Source organism: Notamacropus eugenii, chromosome 1 (assembly GCF_028372415.1).
Source record: "Notamacropus eugenii isolate mMacEug1 chromosome 1, mMacEug1.pri_v2, whole genome shotgun sequence".
NCBI lineage: Eukaryota > Metazoa > Chordata > Mammalia > Diprotodontia > Macropodidae > Notamacropus > Notamacropus eugenii.
Genome location: NC_092872.1, coordinates 750,351,784 through 750,371,055, shown reverse-complemented (window position 1 = coordinate 750,371,055; position 19,272 = coordinate 750,351,784). Strand labels below are relative to the sequence as shown.

The window sequence follows — 19,272 nt, the reverse complement described above, 5'->3', positions numbered from 1 at the left end:
CAATGTCCATTCCTAAAGACAGTGAGATGTAGTGGAGAGTCTCCTGGACTTGGGAGCCAGGAGATCTGGATTTAATTCAGAACTAATGCTAACCATGGGACCCTGGGAAAATCTCTCCATCTCTTTTTCTCATTCAGAAAATAGTTACTAATGACTTCAGAGTTGAGTTACTTTGTAAACCTCAGAGCATTACAAAAATATGTGGATTATTTCTGCTCAACCAGGGCCATACATAAATCAACCCCAATCCTACAGCTGTTTAGCTATTTTTCAGCTGAGTTTTAGAGGGGGAAAAAAGAGAAGGGGAGAAAAAGGGAGAGAGAGAGAAGGGGAGGAAATGCGGAGAAAAAGGAAGGATAGAGGAACAGAGAGAAGAGGAGGTAGGTGTAGGGCTGGGAAGACCCAAGAGACCAACTTGTTAAGCTTGGCAATGTGATTCTTTAATTCCAAGGCTTCTACAGGGGTCTTTAAGAACTCAAACGAAAGCACCAATTAATTTCCGTTTTCTAAACATTCACTTTGTCCCTTCAAGGTTTCTCCTCACAGTCCCTTCGCTTTCATGTATTCTGGCCACATTCTGACAGCACTGACTTCTCTTCTTCTTGAGGCTGCCATGGGCAGTCAGACTCCTTTAAGAATCTGGACGAGCTTTTCGGCTTCTTTCCTGTTGCTCTCATTTGCTTCCAGTCCTGACCTAGTGCAGCTAGAGGGTCATGGCTAGCAGGACTCCCCGGTAAGGCCACTTTTCTGTAGCCATCACTACAAAGGATTCACAGCAGCCCAACTACAAAAGCTGTCTTCTTCAGTGCTGCCTAGCTGGCTCAGTGGGTGACTCACATGCATTGGAGCCCAGGTCTGTTAGATGCTGGCTGGTGAAGAGCTGACTCCACATGTGAAAGCACAGAGACTCTGCCTTCTCTCCTGGCCTTATGCAGGTGACTTCCTGAACACAAGGGCAAGACTGTACTCATCCTCACATCCGTCTACGTTATCAGAGGTGATCGCTGAAAGATCTGAGCTCTTCCAGATGGAGGCCAGGAAAAAAGAAAACAAACTGGGCACGATGCAAGGAATTTAAAAACAGAAGTTTTCTTTTGGAGGAAATGGCAAGATTCTCTCAGTCCAACATCAACTCCTTCTTGGTTGAGGCCATGGTAGGAAGTCCAACAACTCCTTCTTGGTTGAGGCCATGGTAGGAAGTCCAAGGTCATTTCTCATGACTGTCAGTTTGCTCATCTGTAAAGTGGGAATGATGCTTGAATAGGTAGTTGTGGGGAAAGTGCTTTGTAAAGCTTAAAGCACCACAGGAGTGAGCTCTATCGACGGTCAGCACGATTCAGGAGCCACCAGAGGCTTGCTGCACAAACCATCTATGTAGCTCTTTATGGTTTACAAAGCACTTGAGACAGGAGATCACTATCTGGGCCTGTGATGGAGGGGGCAGGTATCGTTAGGCTCATTTTACAGAGGAGCAAATGGGTCTACAAGTTAAATGAGTGGGAGGCAGCTTGGCACAGTGGAATAAACAAGCACTGGCTCCAGGGTCAGAGGGTTCACAAACCACTTTTGATGATTATTCCCTGTGTGTCCTGGGACAAGTCCCTTCAGCTCCCTGGGCCTCAGTTTCCTCACTGTAAAAGTCCAAAATGACCTGCAAGGACCTTCCTATCTCTTCACCTAGCAGGTTAGGACAGATCCAAGGTGACACACTATCGTGTACAAAGCTGAGAAGATACAGGTCAGGGTCCCCATCAGATGGATGGGATTAATGCTGTACATTAGACTCCCTACGATCAGTCTGTTTTAGGACAGAAACAAAAGATGAGTTCCTGATGAGGTCCGAGCCACCCCTGAATTTTATCCTGAAAGCCACTAATTTAAAATGAACCAGATGCAAGATTAGCAATAATCTTGGCAGTGCTATGACCACCTAAGTTTTAAGTGACTGCTTCAAAGCTTGCAAAGAGAGAGGCAAAAAAAAAAAAAAAGCTGCTGCCTGGTAAAATATTCTTGGGAGTGGAGAAGGGCACTGGCTGGACTGAGTCTGACAGGAATATTCTTTTGGCAATATCCAATTGCCCTTCCATATTTTTTTCCTCTTTGACAAATCATCTTATGATTTATGATTTTGTTCTTTGTGTAGGATTACCCATTAGGACCACAGGTTCAGAGTTCAAAGGGTCTATAGAAGTCACTGATTCCAAGTCCCTCATTTTAAAGAAACTGAGGCTCAGGGAAGTTAAGTGATTGCTAAGGGTCACACCACTATTAAGTGCTTAACCTGGAATTGAACCCAGGTCTTCTTGACATCCAGACCAGGGCATCTTACCCATTGCACCACATTGCTGGGACATGCCAATTGCAAGTGTCAGTTATGCAGAAAGACAATTTCCTCCTGTAAACTGGTAATTCGGTTCATTTTGCTCTTTTACTAACAGGTGTGGCTGGCACAAACCCAATCAAGAGAAATGGAATCTGAGTAAAGTGACCAACTCACACTCTTGGACCTGTCAACCTGGGCCCTAACCCTGGCACATGGGCATCATATTCCCAGGGCAGTCATTCTGGCAGCTCTGCCAGAACACTCTCTACAGGCCTAACTGTAAGGAGATTTTCTTACACAGGCTGTTATCTGAATTATGGACACAATAAGAAAAATGGTGTTAGTGACAACGGGCCAATAAGTAAACATAATAAAGACCACTTAAAAATGTCACCAAAATAATAAAACAACAAAAAAAAGTTTAACTGGCAAATCTAGATACGCATGTTAATTTTTGGTAATCTGCAGTGGAGGCTCTTAAATCATTGGCCAAACTCTAAAATGCCATCTTGTTTTAAAAATTTCAGGTATAACTTGGAATTTAAAAAAAATTCATCTTCAAACACACTTCAACCTCATCAGCAAAGTGGTAAAAAATATAATTTTTCCCTAAGCTTGCCTGGGAAAGCCATAAAAGAGATGGCAACCCTCCCTTGATGTGGCCTGACTAAACGTCATGCCAACTATTTTCCCCCATTTGATTTCTACATATCTGTGGCTGTCTATCTGTCCCCCACTGGTCTGGAAAATATGGTCCATTATAACTGTTAAGCTTCTGTCTTTTGTTCCAAGGAGGGAGATTATAGTTGGGTTTGAGATTCCAAGTATATCTGTTCTGAGAATAGTCCTCTCTAGGTGGGCCTGGAGGAGGCAAAGGGGGATGGCTTCCCACATTTTGGCAAGAGTAATTCCGTCTGTGTTGGTTTTTCCTAGAAAGAAGAGGCAAGGACAAACTGTTAATAGAGATGTCACAGAAGCTGATGCAACGTGACTCACGAATTGTTAACATCGGTTAAGACAAACAATTTCTTTCAGGTGTCTAGTCAAATCCCAGTCAAACAGGGGACTGGGGCGCAGCTGTTCCCTGTTGGAATGCAGTGATTTTCTTCCCTCCCCTTCCTTTCAGTAGGTCCTTTAACAGAAGATGTCATGACTTCCTAAGGTTATCACTTAAGAAAGACAACATTTCAGCCATCTCCACCAGGTCACATGGAAGTAGGAAGAGGGGGAAGAAAGTTTTATAAAAGAAGTTTAGGCTGCAGCCTTTAGATTGAAAATTTACCTTCACCTAATCAGAAAAATCACCCTGCAATTGTCACAAAAGCTCATTTGTTTACAAGGGTACCAGTCCAAGATCTTTGCAGATCCAAGCTTTGTGCCAGAGTACAGATTAATAACATGGGTGAGAGGAATTCTATCTTAAAGCAACCTCAGGAATTCACACATCTTTTTACCAAAACCAGCTGAAGTTCTGTTTAAACTTCGATTCATAATCTGTTCTGAAGGAAGAAATGTCTAAGTAACAGTGGTGGGAAGTGTGAGCAGAGGAAGCTGTTGCCAACCACCTCTGGGTGGCTTTCCTGACTCAACTGAAGACCCTGGAAATTCAGGTGACATGTTAGTATGAAAGGCCCAAGGGAAAGAAGCCTTCAGCATCGGAACCTTAGAGACTGTGAAGGCTGTTTGAAAGAGGAGGGACAGGGCCCAGTGCTTGGCACATGATGAATGGTTGCTGAATGAATGAATTCTGCTTAGAGTTAATCATGAATGGCCCAAATGTCCTCTACAATCATGAAGAAACCCTCATGGCCTTAAAAGGACCAAATGTGGACTTAAAGAGCAATAATAAAGACCAGTTTTGCCAAACCACTGCTACAGAATTTTAAAACATCTAGACCTAAGATTAGAAATCCTAAGTGTGTTCATTTAATGTTCATCTCAACATTTTATTCTGGAAAGGGGCAATACAATTTATTGAGGGTGCAATACAAGTGATATATTACATGTAAAACACTTAACCCCCAGAGAAGGTGCTCTACAAACTCAAAATACTGTTCTCATGTCAATGACTTTACTTTTCACCAGGAGCTTTATCAGAGTTACTGATATTAAAGGAAGACAGAATTCTCTCCCTCTCTCCCAGTCTCCTTTGCTCTCCCTGGCTACCTCCCCCGCCCCACCATTTATCCTGTACTAAATGTATGACTTGGTTTTCATTAAGAAGTGATGACTAAATGCATCTTTTCTCTCTGAGTGAGCCGCCTGCTGCTCTCCTGCTCTGTAGGGTTCAGTACTGAGACACAAAGTATTGGACAGACTAGACTATTACTCATCACTTCTTTCTTTAAAAGGCTGGCTTTAATTCTATTATTTGCTTCACTATCTATGGCTCAGGAACAAAAACTTTCAAGTAACAATAAAACAAAATTTTAACTAGTAAATAAAAATAGTACTTCTTAGTTTTAAGCAGTGACATAATTTCTTTACCAAGAGTGAATCGTGATAGAGATAAGTATAAATCATTATTTCCAAAGACAGCTCTAAAAGCTCATGCAAAATATGTGTAGGCTGGCCCTTTGGCATTATGCTTGTTTACCAAGTTTGGGTTTCACTTTCATGCTAAAAAAAAAAAGGGAATATATACCTGGATGACTGGTAGAAATCTCGTGTTTGTGAGTGGAATTCTCTTCGACGGGATCGAAAGTCTCTGGGTTGAGAATGGAACTCGTGGGACTGGTAGTGGAAGTCTTCTTGGGGCTGGGAGTGGAAGTCTCGGGACCAGTGAAAGGTCCTTCTGGGTCCATGATAATCAGTTTCATGGGTGTTGTAAAAGTTTCTCCTTCTGATAAACGATGATTCTTCAAAATGCTCTGACCTTAAAGTACCATCATTCCTTAAAGACAAATATTTACATTTCAAATTACTGGTGCCCAACCAAAATAGTTAAGTAGGTTTTCTTTTCTTTTTTTTGTTAAGAATTCTAGGCATGTTAAAAAACAAACCAAAAACCGTCTCTCAAGTCTTTCATACAAATGAGATACAGAACTCACTTTCTGACTGGTCCATGCTGGAGGTCATCAATGTAATTCTGCCTTTCTATTGCATGTCCTCGACATCTATTGAACACTAAGGAGTAGAAGGAACACTAGTCATCATAAGTGATTAGAGAATAAACCAAGGCTTTTTCACACAGCTAGTTCTCCAATAATTCCAATTTCTCTTTGTCATCTTTTCTCCCTAAACTCCAGAATGGCCTGCTTTCTAGGTTTTAACCCAAGTGTTCTTTCTCTCCCATGCGCCCAGGCTTTTGAACGTTACACAAGGAATCCAAGAAAAAAGACAAAAATGCAAATTTCCATACTTACATTCTATCGCATCATTTGGTTTCATGCCTTGAACATCAATCAAATACCTGAACAGAGCAACATAATTCAAGTCAGAGATCTAATGATGAGGAAAAAGGAATGCTAAGTCCAACAAAGAGCTGATTCTGGGTTGTTTGTAAGCTTGCATTAAAAAGCTGACTTCCATTCATGACACAGCCCACCCAGCCTGCCCCTGGGCTTAAGAACTCACCGGCAAACAAGATATCCTGTTCTGTTTAAACCATGTGTACAGTGGACTCCAATAAGTTTGTCTATAAAATGGGAAATTTACAATTAAGGGAATGACACTTCAACACTAGCAATAAGACAAATAGCACAGTTATCTTCCTCCAAGGCTCCACTCCAGTGCCACCTCCCTCATCGCTCCCAATGCAGAGGACTCTGTCTCTGTTCTGTATTGATGTCTCATCTCTTCAGTAGAATGTGCTACTCGAGGGCAGAGCCTCAGCCCTTTCTGTGTTTTCAGCACTAGGACAGCACCTGGAGCACAGGCAACAGCAGGTGCTGAATGTAAATGTTTGCTCAATGAACTGGTAAGCTGCATTTCTGAAGACGTTCACTAGCTACTCTCAGGAGGTTGAAAAGGAGTTCCTCTCTGAACAGGGGGCAGAGAATCAATCTGTTATAGATGAAAAGAAGGTGAACATGAAGGAGGCTTCTAATTTAAACTAGCGATCAGGTGTTACAGGAGAGTGAACACACATCTCACTCCAATCTATTACTAAAGAAAAGTGAGTGATGAAGTTACTGATGGGGAAAGGAGTCAGGACTGGGCCTGTGATTTCTTGGAAGAGAGAATTCCTAAATAAGGAAATGTCTTTTGCCAATGCACCTTTCCTGGCACTGAAGGGACTTGCAAGGCCACAGCCAAGAGGAGTCAGAGGTGGGACTTTCTGGCTTTAAGCCCTGCCTGCTCCTGCTCCTTCTCCATGGTGCCATGCTACTACTCAGCACTATGTTATGCCATCCGCAAATCAGATAAGAGTGTGATCCTGTTCACCCTTGCCAAGACTGCGTCTGTGCATGGAGCACAGTAAAAGGGAAGGGACTAGAAGGAGCCTAAATGATCCAAGGGCCAGGGTAGCAGGGAGCATGACAGGAAGGTAGTTCAGCAGGTACATCCTCCTGAATGGGCAAGAAGTGACTTATTTAACTGGGTGCCACGTGTAAGAATACGTAACCCTGGGATAAGGTACAAAGAAGAGGTCCTCAGAGGGCAGCTCAACAATGGGATAAAAAAGTCTGAAGGGACAGTCCAATTTCTAGATGAAGCTTTCTAAAGCAAAGTGGCTTTTCTTTCAGAAGCTCATCACTAAGGCTCCCACCCAGAGGAGACTGCGGTGCCAAGGATCCACTGCAGACTCTCTCCTAATGTGCAGGACACTCTGGTGTGCAGCTTGATCCATGGGAGAAAGACTGAAGCCAGAAAGAAGATGCATGTGGCCATTCAGGAGCAGTGAGGGGGCTTGGAGGAAGGGCCGAGCCAAAGGAGACCCTGAAGTGCCTCCCCTGCCTGAGCATAAGCCTAGCTGTGAAGCCCACTGGCCTTAGATGAAACAAGTACAGGCCATCAGGAGGAAACATGGAAGAAAATCCAAGGCTGTCACAGAAATGCAAGGGCACAAGAAGTTGAGGTTAGAAGAAAATCCCCCTCTCCTTGTCCTTGCTCATCTCCCAAGGATAGAGCTTGAGAAGCACCTCATGCCACGCCCTCCCTGCCCCAATCCCCACAGGTGATGGGAGCTGTTCTCTGGAGGTGCATGACAAGACAAAGGGGGTGAATGTCACTTCAGCTAAGCAATGGCCTGGGAACTAAGGTCTCTGGCCTCCAAGTGTTTCCAGGGACCCTTCCTTTCAGAGGAAGAGATGGAGCAAATCTAACAATGGAGAGCAGAGACCTTTTGTGAGAAGTGGGCCCTGGAGAAGGCATAGAGCTGTCCGTATCTTTTCTGTGAGCTTTTTCTTTTGTTGAGACCTTATTCTAGCTATGTTTCCTTTGATAGAGGCTGTCTGGCATATCTAGCTTTGAAATGAAATTTCCCCAAAGTAATCAACACTTATTTTAATCACAGATATCTAATAAATATACTAGCACATGTCTCTAAGGAGAACCTTTGTGTATCCTTGGGTACACCTTGCCCAAGAGGCACTATTGCTGGGTCAAAAGATGTTGCTTACAAAGTATGCAAGCAAAACTACAGATCAGTGCAAAGTCAGTCTTGTTACCTGTAGTTATGGCCCCAGCTGCTGAGACCTAGATCCTAATCTACTCATCCAATGGGCTACTTGAGTTATCCCATTTAGAGCAGAGAGCCCCTGAAAGTACAACGAGCAAGAATGGGCCAAGAGGTGCTTTCCAAGGGCAATGAGATAGCCAGCTACAGGTTTAAGTGAATTCAGGAACCACTGAGCCTTTCTTGAACTTTCCCTGTCCTTAAAATGTTTTCTCTTCATCGTTCCTTGCTTTCTACTTACCAAGGTTATGGGTAAGTAAGCTCAACAGTTCCTTCCTATTCTAAGAGTCTATGATCCCTATGGCTCCCCCATGCTCTCAAGAGATTTTTTTTCCTTGTCTCCCTCTCATCCTCATTTACTCAGCTGATCAAAAAATGAAATTAAAGTTTGCATATGTATGTTTTGAATATGTGCTTGTTTACTGAATAAATTTTCATATTTTATCATATTTTATTCTGAAAAAAAAAATTTGTAGGAGGCCCTGTACTTTGTATTCAGTGAGTAATGCAGACCTGAGGCACTACAGAAACCTCTCCTACATGTAGGACAGGCACATTTATAGCATATCCATTCACACCTGTAGTGGGAGAAACACAAAAAGGCCCTAAAGCCTTTATTTGTATTATCTTAGAAGGCCAAATGATGGGGACATTATTCTATAAAAATCTGTTTTCCTTTTATTTTCTTTTTGATTTGTGAAGTTCTTTCTATCTCTCCTATGTCTGGTTTATTGAACTGTCCCTTTACAGAAAAGCCTGCTTTATGTAAGAAATTGTTTTATGTTTTCTATTCTTAAGTTAAAAGGAGCCCAGAGAGTCAAAGGATTCCCTACCCCACCCTAAGGTCTCCTCACACAATTTCTTGGGGTTCATCTCCATTAGCCCCGTTTTATAGTTTGACTTTCATGTGACTCAATACAATCCTTCTAATACTAATTCTAATAACAAAGGCACAGATAGTATTTAATTTAAAACATCTTCCTATTCAACATGTAAAGCAAACTTGGGAAAATTAAACAGCCCAGGAAAAAGTCAAGCTCACCATTATCTTGGTTTTCTTTCAAGAATTTGTTCACAGCACATTTGAATTTAAAAATTGTGTCATCATCAGGCACCTGATGTCCAACGGTAAAAATCTTTAAGTAAGGAAGAGCCTCTGGCAACTCCTGCAAATCAAAGTTGGGACAGGAGGGAATCACATTAATCTTTCCATCTCTTTCCACAAATGAATGACAGCTGTAGAAAGGGGAATCAAAAGGCCAGTCAGAAATTCTACTCTAAGGGACATATGCCCAGGCCTTGAATGCCACCTACTTTGTGGCTCCCTCACTCCCAGCTACATGAGCCAAACTCAGACTCTCACCTTCCCACCTCTGCCTCTATGAGCCTTGTTTCCTTCAGAGCTTGGCTCAAGTGTCCCTTTGCCTACATGAGGCTGTTCCTCATTTTCCTCAGCTGCCAGTGTCTTCATCATCAAACATTATCTTCTATTTCTATGTATCCATTTTGCAGATACTGTACAATCAAGAGAATGTGACATTTCTTTGAAGGCCTATGCTTTAATCAGTGAATAAGGAACTGACGGAGCTAAGGGAAACCTTGCTGCCTCCTGGGAGAACAAGGGAAGACTTAGGCTTCCTTGATTTTCTAATTTCGAGAGTTGATCACCCCTGGATATTGTACCTTTTCCTGAATATTTCAATGGCTGCATGGAAGTGTGACATATGAACACCTCTGCTTTCCCCTTAATCCCGTGCCTCCTGGTTTCGATTCTGTTCCTTGAATGTTATAAAAAGGCCTGCTCTTGCTAGCTCAGAGTTTTGCTCTCCAGAGCAGACTGGAGCCTGCAATGGGTCTCTCACAGGTGTCACATGTTAATCAAGAAAAGAATTGTGCTTAAGCTACAAAGGAGTGGAAGAGTAGTGGTTACTTTTCAAATGTCCTTATATAAGGGCTTCCATCGAGAGCTGTAAGGGACCTCAGCAGCTGGTTAGTCCAACTCTCCTTTTACAACGGAGGCTGAAGGAGATGAAGTGATTAGCCCAAAGTTATCAGAAGTGGCTTTGAATCTAAAGCCTATGACTCAAATCAGCTCTTTCCCTTGTTCTACACTTGACAGAATGTGAGCTCAAGGGCAGTGATTGTTGTTTCTTTGGATCTCTAGCACAGTGAATGGCACAGGAGGCTTACATTCTGACCTTCACTCAATGTTTCTGGGGTCACCAACCTCCCCTCCCTGTCCATGAACCACAGCAGGAGCACCCAGATGAGAAACGGCACCATCCCCTAAGAGGTTCTACTCCCTAAAGCTGAACGATATCTCCCTGCTCTCTCCTGCCCCATCCTGGCCTCTACCATGCTCACTCCAGAGGCAGAGAGGTGAGGGTCAGAAAGCGGGAGACTTGAGAGGATGAAATCCCTTCACGACCTGGTGGAGCCCAAATGGCATCAGCACATACTTTCTGAAATGGACAAAAAATGGTTTCTTCAGTTTCCTCTGAGCATTCATGGTTCAGCTAAGAGAAGCTTCTTTTTTTTCCCCCAAAAGAGAGAAAACTGGAAGTTCCAGGATGCCATATCCCAACACAGACTGAACTGTGACAGTCAAGCACCAAATACTACCATGTACCAACACAACAATGGAGCTCAAGTGGGCAAAAAAGCTTTTGTTTTGATCTTTGCCCAACTGGTGAAGATGCAAGATTGGAAAAGAAGAACGAGGGCCACTTCCAGATTTCCATTTTGATGAATGTCATGAAAGATGCCCATGCCTGGAGGACAGTGACATCATCTAGCCAGGCCTGATGGAGGTGAGAGTTCTACTGGTCCAGGATTAACTAACATGGAAATATGACACTCAGCCAGCTGACGGATTCCTGTTGTATTTTCAGCAAGAAGATCAGCCAGTGTGTTTTCCCAAGCCCATCAATGAAAAGGTCTTACCTCTGGTTTATAATAGCGCTGAGTATATGTTAAATCAATAATTAATCCAAGCTCTTCGTTCTGTTCTCGTATTTTGTTAACAAGATCCAAAGGGGAAAAGCGTTCTTCAGGGGCAAGTTTATCTTCAAAACTCTGTCAAGGAGAACAAGAACAAAGAGTAATGGTAAGAACGGGACCACCTTACATTGCAGAAGCATTTTCAACAAGGACCTCTCAGATTTTCACCAATCACCCTATAAGGTAGCGGGGGAAGGCGTCACTGTCCCCATGTTACACGAGGAGACACAGCTTTCATTGCGGGACGCCTCCTGTCCAAGGCCAGGCCACAAAGTCGTTAGGAGACAGAGGGAGGACTTCTCAGCCCAGCACGATGCCCTTTCCCACTGCCCACGGCAGCCTGCAACATCTCTCCTCTTAACTCCCCCACTGATGCCCATGTGACATTCACGGTGTACAAGGTGACAATGAAACAAAGAATCCAATTTCCATAATAAAGTGTCTTCATTTTACTGTCACATCCAGTGGAGGTGCCTAGAAGGGAGGAGCCCTATCTTATCCTTCCTTGTATCTGACAGTGCCTTGCGTGAGGTAAAAGAGAATCATTTTATGCATCACTCAAGTGGAAGCACTTCTTATGTCTTCATAACATTCTTACTTTTAGCCCATTTTATGTATTCAGTCTAGGGCAGCTGGGTAGTGCAGTGGAAAAAGCCCTGGGTCTGGAGTCAGGAAGACCAGAGTTCAAATCTGGCCTTAGACATTAGTTATGTGAACCTGGGCAAGTCATGTCACCCTGTTTCCTCATCTAAAAATAATCCCTGGAGAAGGAGCAAGGCAATCAGGGTTAAGTGACTTTCCTAAGGTCACACAGCTAGCAAGTGTCAAGTGTCTGAGGCCAAATTTCAACTCAGGTCCTCCAGGCTGCAAGGTCCATGCTTTATCCATTGCGCCAACCAGCTGCCCCTTCCAGTATCTTTGTCAAGAAAACCCCAAAAGAGATCATGAAGAATCGGATGTGCGTGAAACGACTGAACAACAGCACAGAGCCAGTCTATTTCTCTAGCTCACTTCTCAAGGTTCTGCTCCCCTAAATCCTTCCCATTATTATTCTCTTATCCCAATCGAGCTGTGCTCTTTTGCTCCTCAGACCAATTCATGGCTCTTACAGTCTCTGGATGCTTCATTCTACTTCATATTAATTCCGCTCCGATAAAAACCTGTAGGCACTACCTAGTGTCACCATGATGACAGTAACCATCATCTAGCCTTCCACCACCTCCCTGGGCCCTGCCAAGCCTCTTCAGGGGGAGATCCTCACACTTTCTTCAAAAACCTTAGCACCTCGTTCTGTCATTCTCTCACCCCATTTTCTTCTATTATCTGAACTACTGTTCTGCCCTCACTGCTCCTCTGACTACCTTTGAGGCTTCCCTCCTGCTCTCCAGAGGTGTTGGCAGACCTTGGATCATTTCCAACTAAAACTGTTCTATATCAATCAGCCAACAAGCATTTCTCAAACACCTTCTGTGGGTCAGACACTGTGCCTTTAAAAATGGGGGATATGAGAAAAGGCAAAAACATGGCCCCCAGGAGACCCCTGGGCTGAATCTTGAAGGCTTCCCTTCAAGGAAGCCAAGGGCACTAAGAGTCAGAGAGGAAGGAAATCGAATAAATTATGGGGCACAGGCACGGCAAAGACTTGGAGATAGGAGTGTTGTGTTCAAGGAATACCAAGTAGGCCTGTATGGTTGGATCAAAGTATGTGAAGGGAAGTATAAGAAGTCTGGAAACAGAGGAAGGAACAAGGTTTCTAAGAGTTTTGTATGTTAGGTAATTATAATTTATCTTGGAGATAAAAAAACAGAGCTCCTAGTTTACTCAGTAGGAGGATATGGGACAGACCTGTTTTCAGAAAATCTCTCCAACAACTGAGTGTAGGAAGGACTGGAGCTGGGGAGGCTGATCTGAAGGCTTTTCAATAATGCAGGGGAGAATTGATGAGGATCTGAATGATGCAGTGGCTGGGTGAGGGAGAGAAGTGAAGGCAGAAAGGACAAGAATTGGGAATAGATTTCGTATGGCAGAAACAGATTTACTGTGTGATCCTGTGAAACTTCTTAATTTGTTTTTCATTTGGGGCCCATGTTATAAGTCTGACTTCTGATGCAGTTTTAATTTACTCTGGAAACTTACTTGCTGAAACCCCTACGTCTTGGCCTTCCCTGACTACATGTTCTGATAAGTGGCCACTCTTTATTCCGTCCTTTGATACGATGGTCCAAAGTCAAAGCACCAGGTGAGCCTTCATCTATAATGCAGCTGCAGATAAGACTTACCACTGCTCAATGCTCTGCTGAAATGCTCTACCTATATCAAGATGATCAAAGGAAATATCCTTTAAAACCCCACTCTGATGCCTCATAAGCAGAGAAATGGCTGAGAGTCCCTGGCCCATTGTCTTCCACTATCAGCTGATGGTCAGAGATCTGCCCTCTGAATGGGACTCCCCTGGGTAATTTCCTTCTCCCTTTCCCCATCCCCACTTGGGTTCTGAGGCTGCTGTGCTGCTTGCCTTTGGACCACTACAACCTACCCACCAACTGCCAGTGTTGGCAAGGGCCAATGATGCCCTAATAAAGCATCTCAAAGTAACTCCTGGGGTTGTCCTTTCCTGAGAGAATCCAACCAAAGCAGCTAGATGGGTAACAGCCAAGCCTGGGACCTGATTATGTTCCTTGAGTTCATGAGCCACAGACCAAAGTGGAGATTAGGTTTTCTGGCTCGGCTCCTCAGACAAGGTGGGACCAGTAGTCTAGCTGCCATACACGTGCTCTCCACAAAGCACAAGGGCAGGTCATTCTTCCTAAATGGGGCTAGGACCTCAGTGGCAATCCTGTTGTCCTGATGAGCCAGGTGCTGTGAATCCAGATGAAGGCAAGGGCTGAGAGTCATCCTTGGGCCTCAGTGATAGGCAATACTTTCCTGTAGACTTTCAATTCATTAAGGCTGTGTCTAGAGACCCTGGTAGTGGCCCCATGGCTGGCAGGATTGTCTTACCTTACTGAAACTTGAACCACAGGCCTCAGCCATATGAGATTTCCCTTGATTCTACTTAGATCCATGATAATTAAAGCTGTGGAAGGAAGATGATGAGATCTCCATGGGAGATATTAAATGAAGAAAAGAAGGCCCACGACAGAGCCCTGGGAAACACGTAGCCATGACATGAAGGAGGAACATGCAAAGGAGACTGATAAGGATCTATCAGATAGTAAGAGAAAAATGCCAGGAAAACCTAGGGAGGAAAAAGTATCCAGGAGGAGGTGATCTAACCAGATAGAAGGCTGCAGAGAGGGAAAAGAGAATGAGGATGGAGATAAGACCACCAGATCTGGCAACACTTGGGACAGCAATTTCAGTTGAATGATGAGATCAATAGTCAGATTCCTCCAAGAACCTGAATTGCTCCAATTCACACAAGTCTCCTCATGTTTCTCCAAATTCCTTACATCTGCTGTTGCATAATTCTCCTACATTTACAGTCCACAGGTTTTCCAGCCATTCCCCAATTAAGAAGCATTCATTTTGTTTCCAGGCCTCTGCTAACATAAGAAAGGAATGCTATGAATATTGTGGTAAATAATGGGGACTTTCTCTCTGCATTTGGGGAAGCAGTTTGCCTACTTGGAGTTCCTAAAACTGACAAAATCATAGGTCCATCCTCCCTCTTGACACCCAGGTTTAGAAATGTTAAGTACCGATGCCAAACCCTTAAATAAATGACTAAAACATCCAACTTATGTGGTCCACTCTCAGGTTAATTTTTTGTTTATAACCAAACTAATTTTCTGTCTATAACCAAACATATAAACTACTCTGGAGACTGTACCCCTTCTGTGTGGATAAAAGTAGCTACTGCTGAAATGTTAGCAATAATCTTCCATTCAAAGGATTCTTCTCCACAAGGGATACGAGACAATGTGCTGCATTTAGTTTTGGGGTGTTAAGGTCATTCATATGAATATGGGAATGAAAGAAAGTCTTAATTTGCAAGGAATTCTGAAAATAATATGTAGAAACATCAGAGGCACAGCCATATTCAAACTTGTATCAAGTGTCCCTTAAAAACATACCAATGGTCCTCATTCCACCAGGGATTCCCAGAGGATACCACGGAAATATAAACATTGAGTGACATTTACTACCTGCATAGAAACTCTATTTTTTCTCATCTTCTACATCACATATACCTTCCTTCTCATATTCCTTCCCCATCCATCCTCCTAATAAGTTGAAGCAAAAACAATGTAATTTTCAGAGATTCCATGCTGAGAATATGGCTTTGCTACATGGAAGCACACTTTTATCACTAGGTTTTGTATGTCTATTTCTGAAAAGAAATTTTATTGGCTTTTACTAACCTTTTTTAAAGGAACTTTAAAAGCAATGAAGCGTGTCCCAGGCATCCGCCGTCCAACTGGGAGGTAGTCTTTCCACCTAGAAGACAAATATTTGCACATGAGGCTTTCTAAGTAACCTGAAAGCTCCAGAATGAAGACCTCCACTTTACAGACTTCCCACTTATCACTGCCCTACTCTTTGGACACTTTCAAATAAAGACCAAGGCTCTACTTCCTGCTTCTTGCCATTTTTGTCATTCATTAATATCACATATACTAGATGGGAGCTTTATGTTTGTTGCAAAGAAAAAAAAAATCTGATGGAAATGAGACTGAATATTGCTCCCCAGAGCAAACAGCCACATACACTCAATTTGACTGCACCTCTGCTAGCTATATAAAGCTGGTGAAAATGTGACAAAGAGGAATGGCTGCACCCAGTGTACAGCTACAACTACTCTAAACATAACTAGAGTGAGAATTAGCAGACATTTCTCAGTAATCTAGGTCAAACTCCATCTGAAGTATGACTCCTATTAGTTAGGTAGCCAGGCACCTGACTTTCTCTTGGATACCTTAAGTGACAGAGAACTCACTATTGCATCAGTAAGCTTGTTCCACTTCGGGATAGTTCTCATTGTACTTGGAGCTGGAAGGCAAAACAAAAGGGACCAAAATATGTTCCCTTATAAGTTCTACTCTTGGTTCTCTCTTCTGAAGTTGAACAGAATTCAGTCTAACATCTTGTGAAAACTTTTCAGTTTTTCAAAGATGGGAATCACATGTGCCTCACAGAATCAGCAGGGAATCTGGAAGGGAACTTTGTGGTCACTTAGTTCAAACCTTCACCAAAGAAATGCTTTCTTTCGGCTCCCTTTGGCCCAAAGTCATCTCTTCTTATAGGACCTCTGGAGCCATTTGATCTAATCTGTCCCTGAACGAGAAGAGTCACTCCAACATAACCAGCAGGTGATCCTCCACCTTTGAAAGTCGTCACTAGTAAAGCAATAGGCCATTATCATGGTGAAGAAGTCCAAGGTTTACCATTTAGGTTTAGGAGAATAGCAGACCTTGGGTTGGGTCTGGATGCAGGGAGCTTCGGGACAAGGCACACTCAGAGGTGGGGTGGGGGTGGGGGGGCAGGTTCTCACCTAAGACTGTTGGCTTGATTTCCCATTTCTGATGTCTTGGGCAGGGAAGGAGGGAAAGGCTGGGGATGGGGTCATCAAAGCCTGGCTGCATATGCAGGAGAGGGAAGCTGTGGAACAGCACCAGCCTGCTTCCAATGTTCAGGGATGTTCTGGACCATCACAAACTCCCACTTGCTGGTTCAAGCTCCATTCTCCAGAGCCAAGGAGAACACATCTAATTCAGGGGCTTCAACATAACCCTTACAAAATGCGGAGACAATCTAAGCATTCTCCAAGTGAAATATTCCTAATTTCTTATACAACAGGCAGTATGGTTAAGTGTTAAGAGTACTGACTCTGGAGTCAAGGGCCATAGGTTCCCAACCTGGCTCTGTTCCTTACCACTTCTGTGACTTTAACTTTCTGGGCCTCAACTTTATTATTTGTAAAACTACAGGGGGATGGACTGTGTTCATCCTTCATTTTTGAAGGAGGGCCATGACATCAGAGAAATGATGACATGACTTGCAGTTGACTTTGATTTGACTGAGGGAGGGTTGTGCAAGGTCACCAGCCTCACTTTATTCTCTTGAGCCATCTGGGTCCAGTGACCAGATATTCATCAGGATGATTGGAGACGACCCAGGATGCAATGGGAGACCTTGGCCTTTTTAGGTTAAGGAGAGTGAATATCTATAGTACCTGTTTCTCTTTCCTGCCCACTTTGATTTATTTTTTTTCTTCTGCTCATTAAAGGGGCCATCCCCTGACTACTTCTTAAGGGGGCCTAGTCACTGAATGGGAGTTACTATGTAAAGTAGGTAGGACATGGAAGGAATGGATTGCAATGGAGATAGTCCTTAAGTGAACTAAGGAATGGATCTCTCCCCAACATTCGAGGAGCTTCTGGCCTGTAGGGTCATCTCAGGTGATTTGAGCCTTGACCATGCCTCCCCTCCAACCCCCCTCCCATCAGCTACAGTGATGCAGATGATTGTAAGAAGTGCAGAGAATGGATTACATAAAATTACAATGTTGAACTAGATGAACTTTAAGTCTCCTTTCTGCCCTGAATACGATGCAGTTATTCCATATATGGCTGATACAATGTTACATCTCCTCTGATTCAATGTTACCTTGAGATTAAATTAAGAGTACCGGATTTGCCTGGGAGCCCCTTCCTAGCAAGCGCTCCTCCGGCCAGGCATTGGGGAGCCGTGCTCTCCCGGGGCTCAGGCCACCTCTTTAACTTTGCAGTGACCGAGGATGAGCCTTCCTGAGCCAGCCCTGCTCGGGCCACAGGGAGGGCTCGGCAGGACCTGGCAGCCTTGATCTCCAGCGATCCTCACAACAGCGCGGCGGGGGGCTATTGGGAGCACCCTTTTATAGAGGCTCCCAATGGCCTCCCATCTAGTTGGCGGCTGGGATCTGGCATTTAAACCCGGGCCAGGGCGTCTCCAGCCAGTACTGCGGGGGCTCACTGGATAGCGGGGGCGGGGCAAGGCTGGGGCTGGAACCCAGAGCACCCATCTTCCCGCAGCCAGGAGGAGACAGCCCGAGGGGCCGGAGGGGGTAAGGGGGAGGCTGGCCCTGGGCCTGGGGCCTTCCCACGTCACCGCCCCGGGAGAAGCCGCGGCCGGGGCTGGCCCGGGTCCCCCAGGCAGGCTCCGACGGCCAAGGCCAGGCGCTGGACCGGGCCTGCAGGCCCAGGGAGGGATGGAGGCGAGACCCCGGCTCCAGGCTCCGGGCCCGGCCACCCAAGCAGGAAAAGCAGCCGCTGTCCAGGCCCAGGCCCCCGCCCCCGCCCCGCGGCCGGCCCCGCTCCAGCTCTCACCTGTCCGGGAGGTGGTTCACGCCTTTTCCTCGGCCGCCCCCCCTCCCCGCGGCGCTGGGGCCCCCCCAGGCACCCCGCGCCTGCTGCCGGCGGCTCATGAGGCCCCGCGCCGCCGCCCACAGCCCGCCCCGCGCCGCCACCTCAGCTCCGGGACCCGAGCCCACTCGGGCTTCCGCGCTTACGGCCTCAGCCCTGCCGCACTGCGCCTGCGCGACCACCACCACGAGCCTGCGCGGCTTGCGCGGCCGCCGGCAGAATGAGGTCACCACGCTGCCGTACGCGTCTGCGGAGGAGCCGGGAGTGCGGAGGGGCCCATAGCGCCCTCTGGTGGAGCCCGTGTGCCTGTGCGGGGACCGTGCCGCAGCTCTCAGTACAGGAGGAAGCATGGGATGCTTGACCAAGATGTCAAACTCGCAGTAGAGCAAGGATGGCTAGGGGAAGAGATCATGACCAAGCCTACAAAAACAGAGAGAGCTATTAATTGATAGAAATCATTTATCATATATTATTGTGAGCAAAGTGCTTTACACGCAGCTCATTTTACCCTCACAACAATCTTAGAAGGGAGGTGCTATTATTTAACCCTATTTTGGAGTTGAGGGAAATTAGGCGCTGAAAGAACACAGGAATAAATTCGGCTGGTCAGTGTTTGAGACTTTCCCACCCCAAGGAGAGGGCTTTATTTACTCATCTAGCTAGCTAGTCGACTCTCTACAGAAAATGAAAACACAAACAAAATCGATGCAGCTAAAATTAGAAGGGAAGCAAATAACTTGGACAAAGATTCATTTGCCAGAAATATAAGAAATTGATTCAAATGTTGAAGACTTAGATCCATTCTCCAATAGGAAAATGGCCAAGCCATTTTCAAAGGAAATTTAAGCTATCAGCAATCATGTGGAAAAAAATACTCAATCACAGATAACTAGAAAAAGGAAAATGAGAGCAACTTTGAGTTTCCACCTCATATCTTTCAAATTGGCAAAGACAGTAAAAGAAGAATTTGATAAATGTTAGAGGAG

The 19,272-nt window shown here is 44.8% G+C and overlaps 1 protein-coding gene across 2 annotated transcripts; it reads right to left on the bottom strand.

Annotated features, from left to right (window-relative positions):
- Window positions 1-418: 418 nt before the first annotated feature.
- Window positions 419-18,427, bottom strand: DUSP11 (dual specificity phosphatase 11). 2 transcript variants are annotated; one of them, XM_072639511.1, is made up of 9 exons: window positions 18,251-18,427; window positions 15,308-15,383; window positions 10,887-11,018; window positions 8,986-9,109; window positions 5,900-5,960; window positions 5,689-5,735; window positions 5,374-5,449; window positions 4,968-5,216; window positions 419-3,252 (listed from the first exon to the last, which is right to left on the bottom strand). In XM_072639511.1, the coding sequence occupies exons 1-9, from the start codon at window positions 18,346-18,348 to the stop codon at window positions 2,991-2,993; spliced, it is 1,125 nt and encodes a 374-aa protein (XP_072495612.1). In that variant the 5' UTR covers window positions 18,349-18,427; the 3' UTR covers window positions 419-2,990. The 2 variants fall into 2 exon arrangements, with proteins under 2 accessions (XP_072495612.1, XP_072495686.1); XM_072639585.1 differs by lacking the exon at window positions 18,251-18,427 and adding an exon at window positions 15,883-15,930.
- Between the last annotated feature and the right edge of the window lie 845 nt (window positions 18,428-19,272).

Coding starts and splice junctions, on each gene's coding strand:
- DUSP11 (XM_072639511.1), bottom strand. CDS start 18,348: ATGAGCCGCCGGCAGCAGGCGCGGGGTGCCTGGGGGGGCCCCAGCGCC. Junction 11,019..15,307: donor TTAAAGTTCCTTTAAAAAAG/GTTAGTAAAAGC, acceptor TCTCCTTGACAG/AGTTTTGAAGATAAACTTGC. Junction 3,253..4,967: donor GATTTCTACCAGTCATCCAG/GTATATATTCCC, acceptor TCTTCTTTCTAG/GAAAAACCAACACAGACGGA.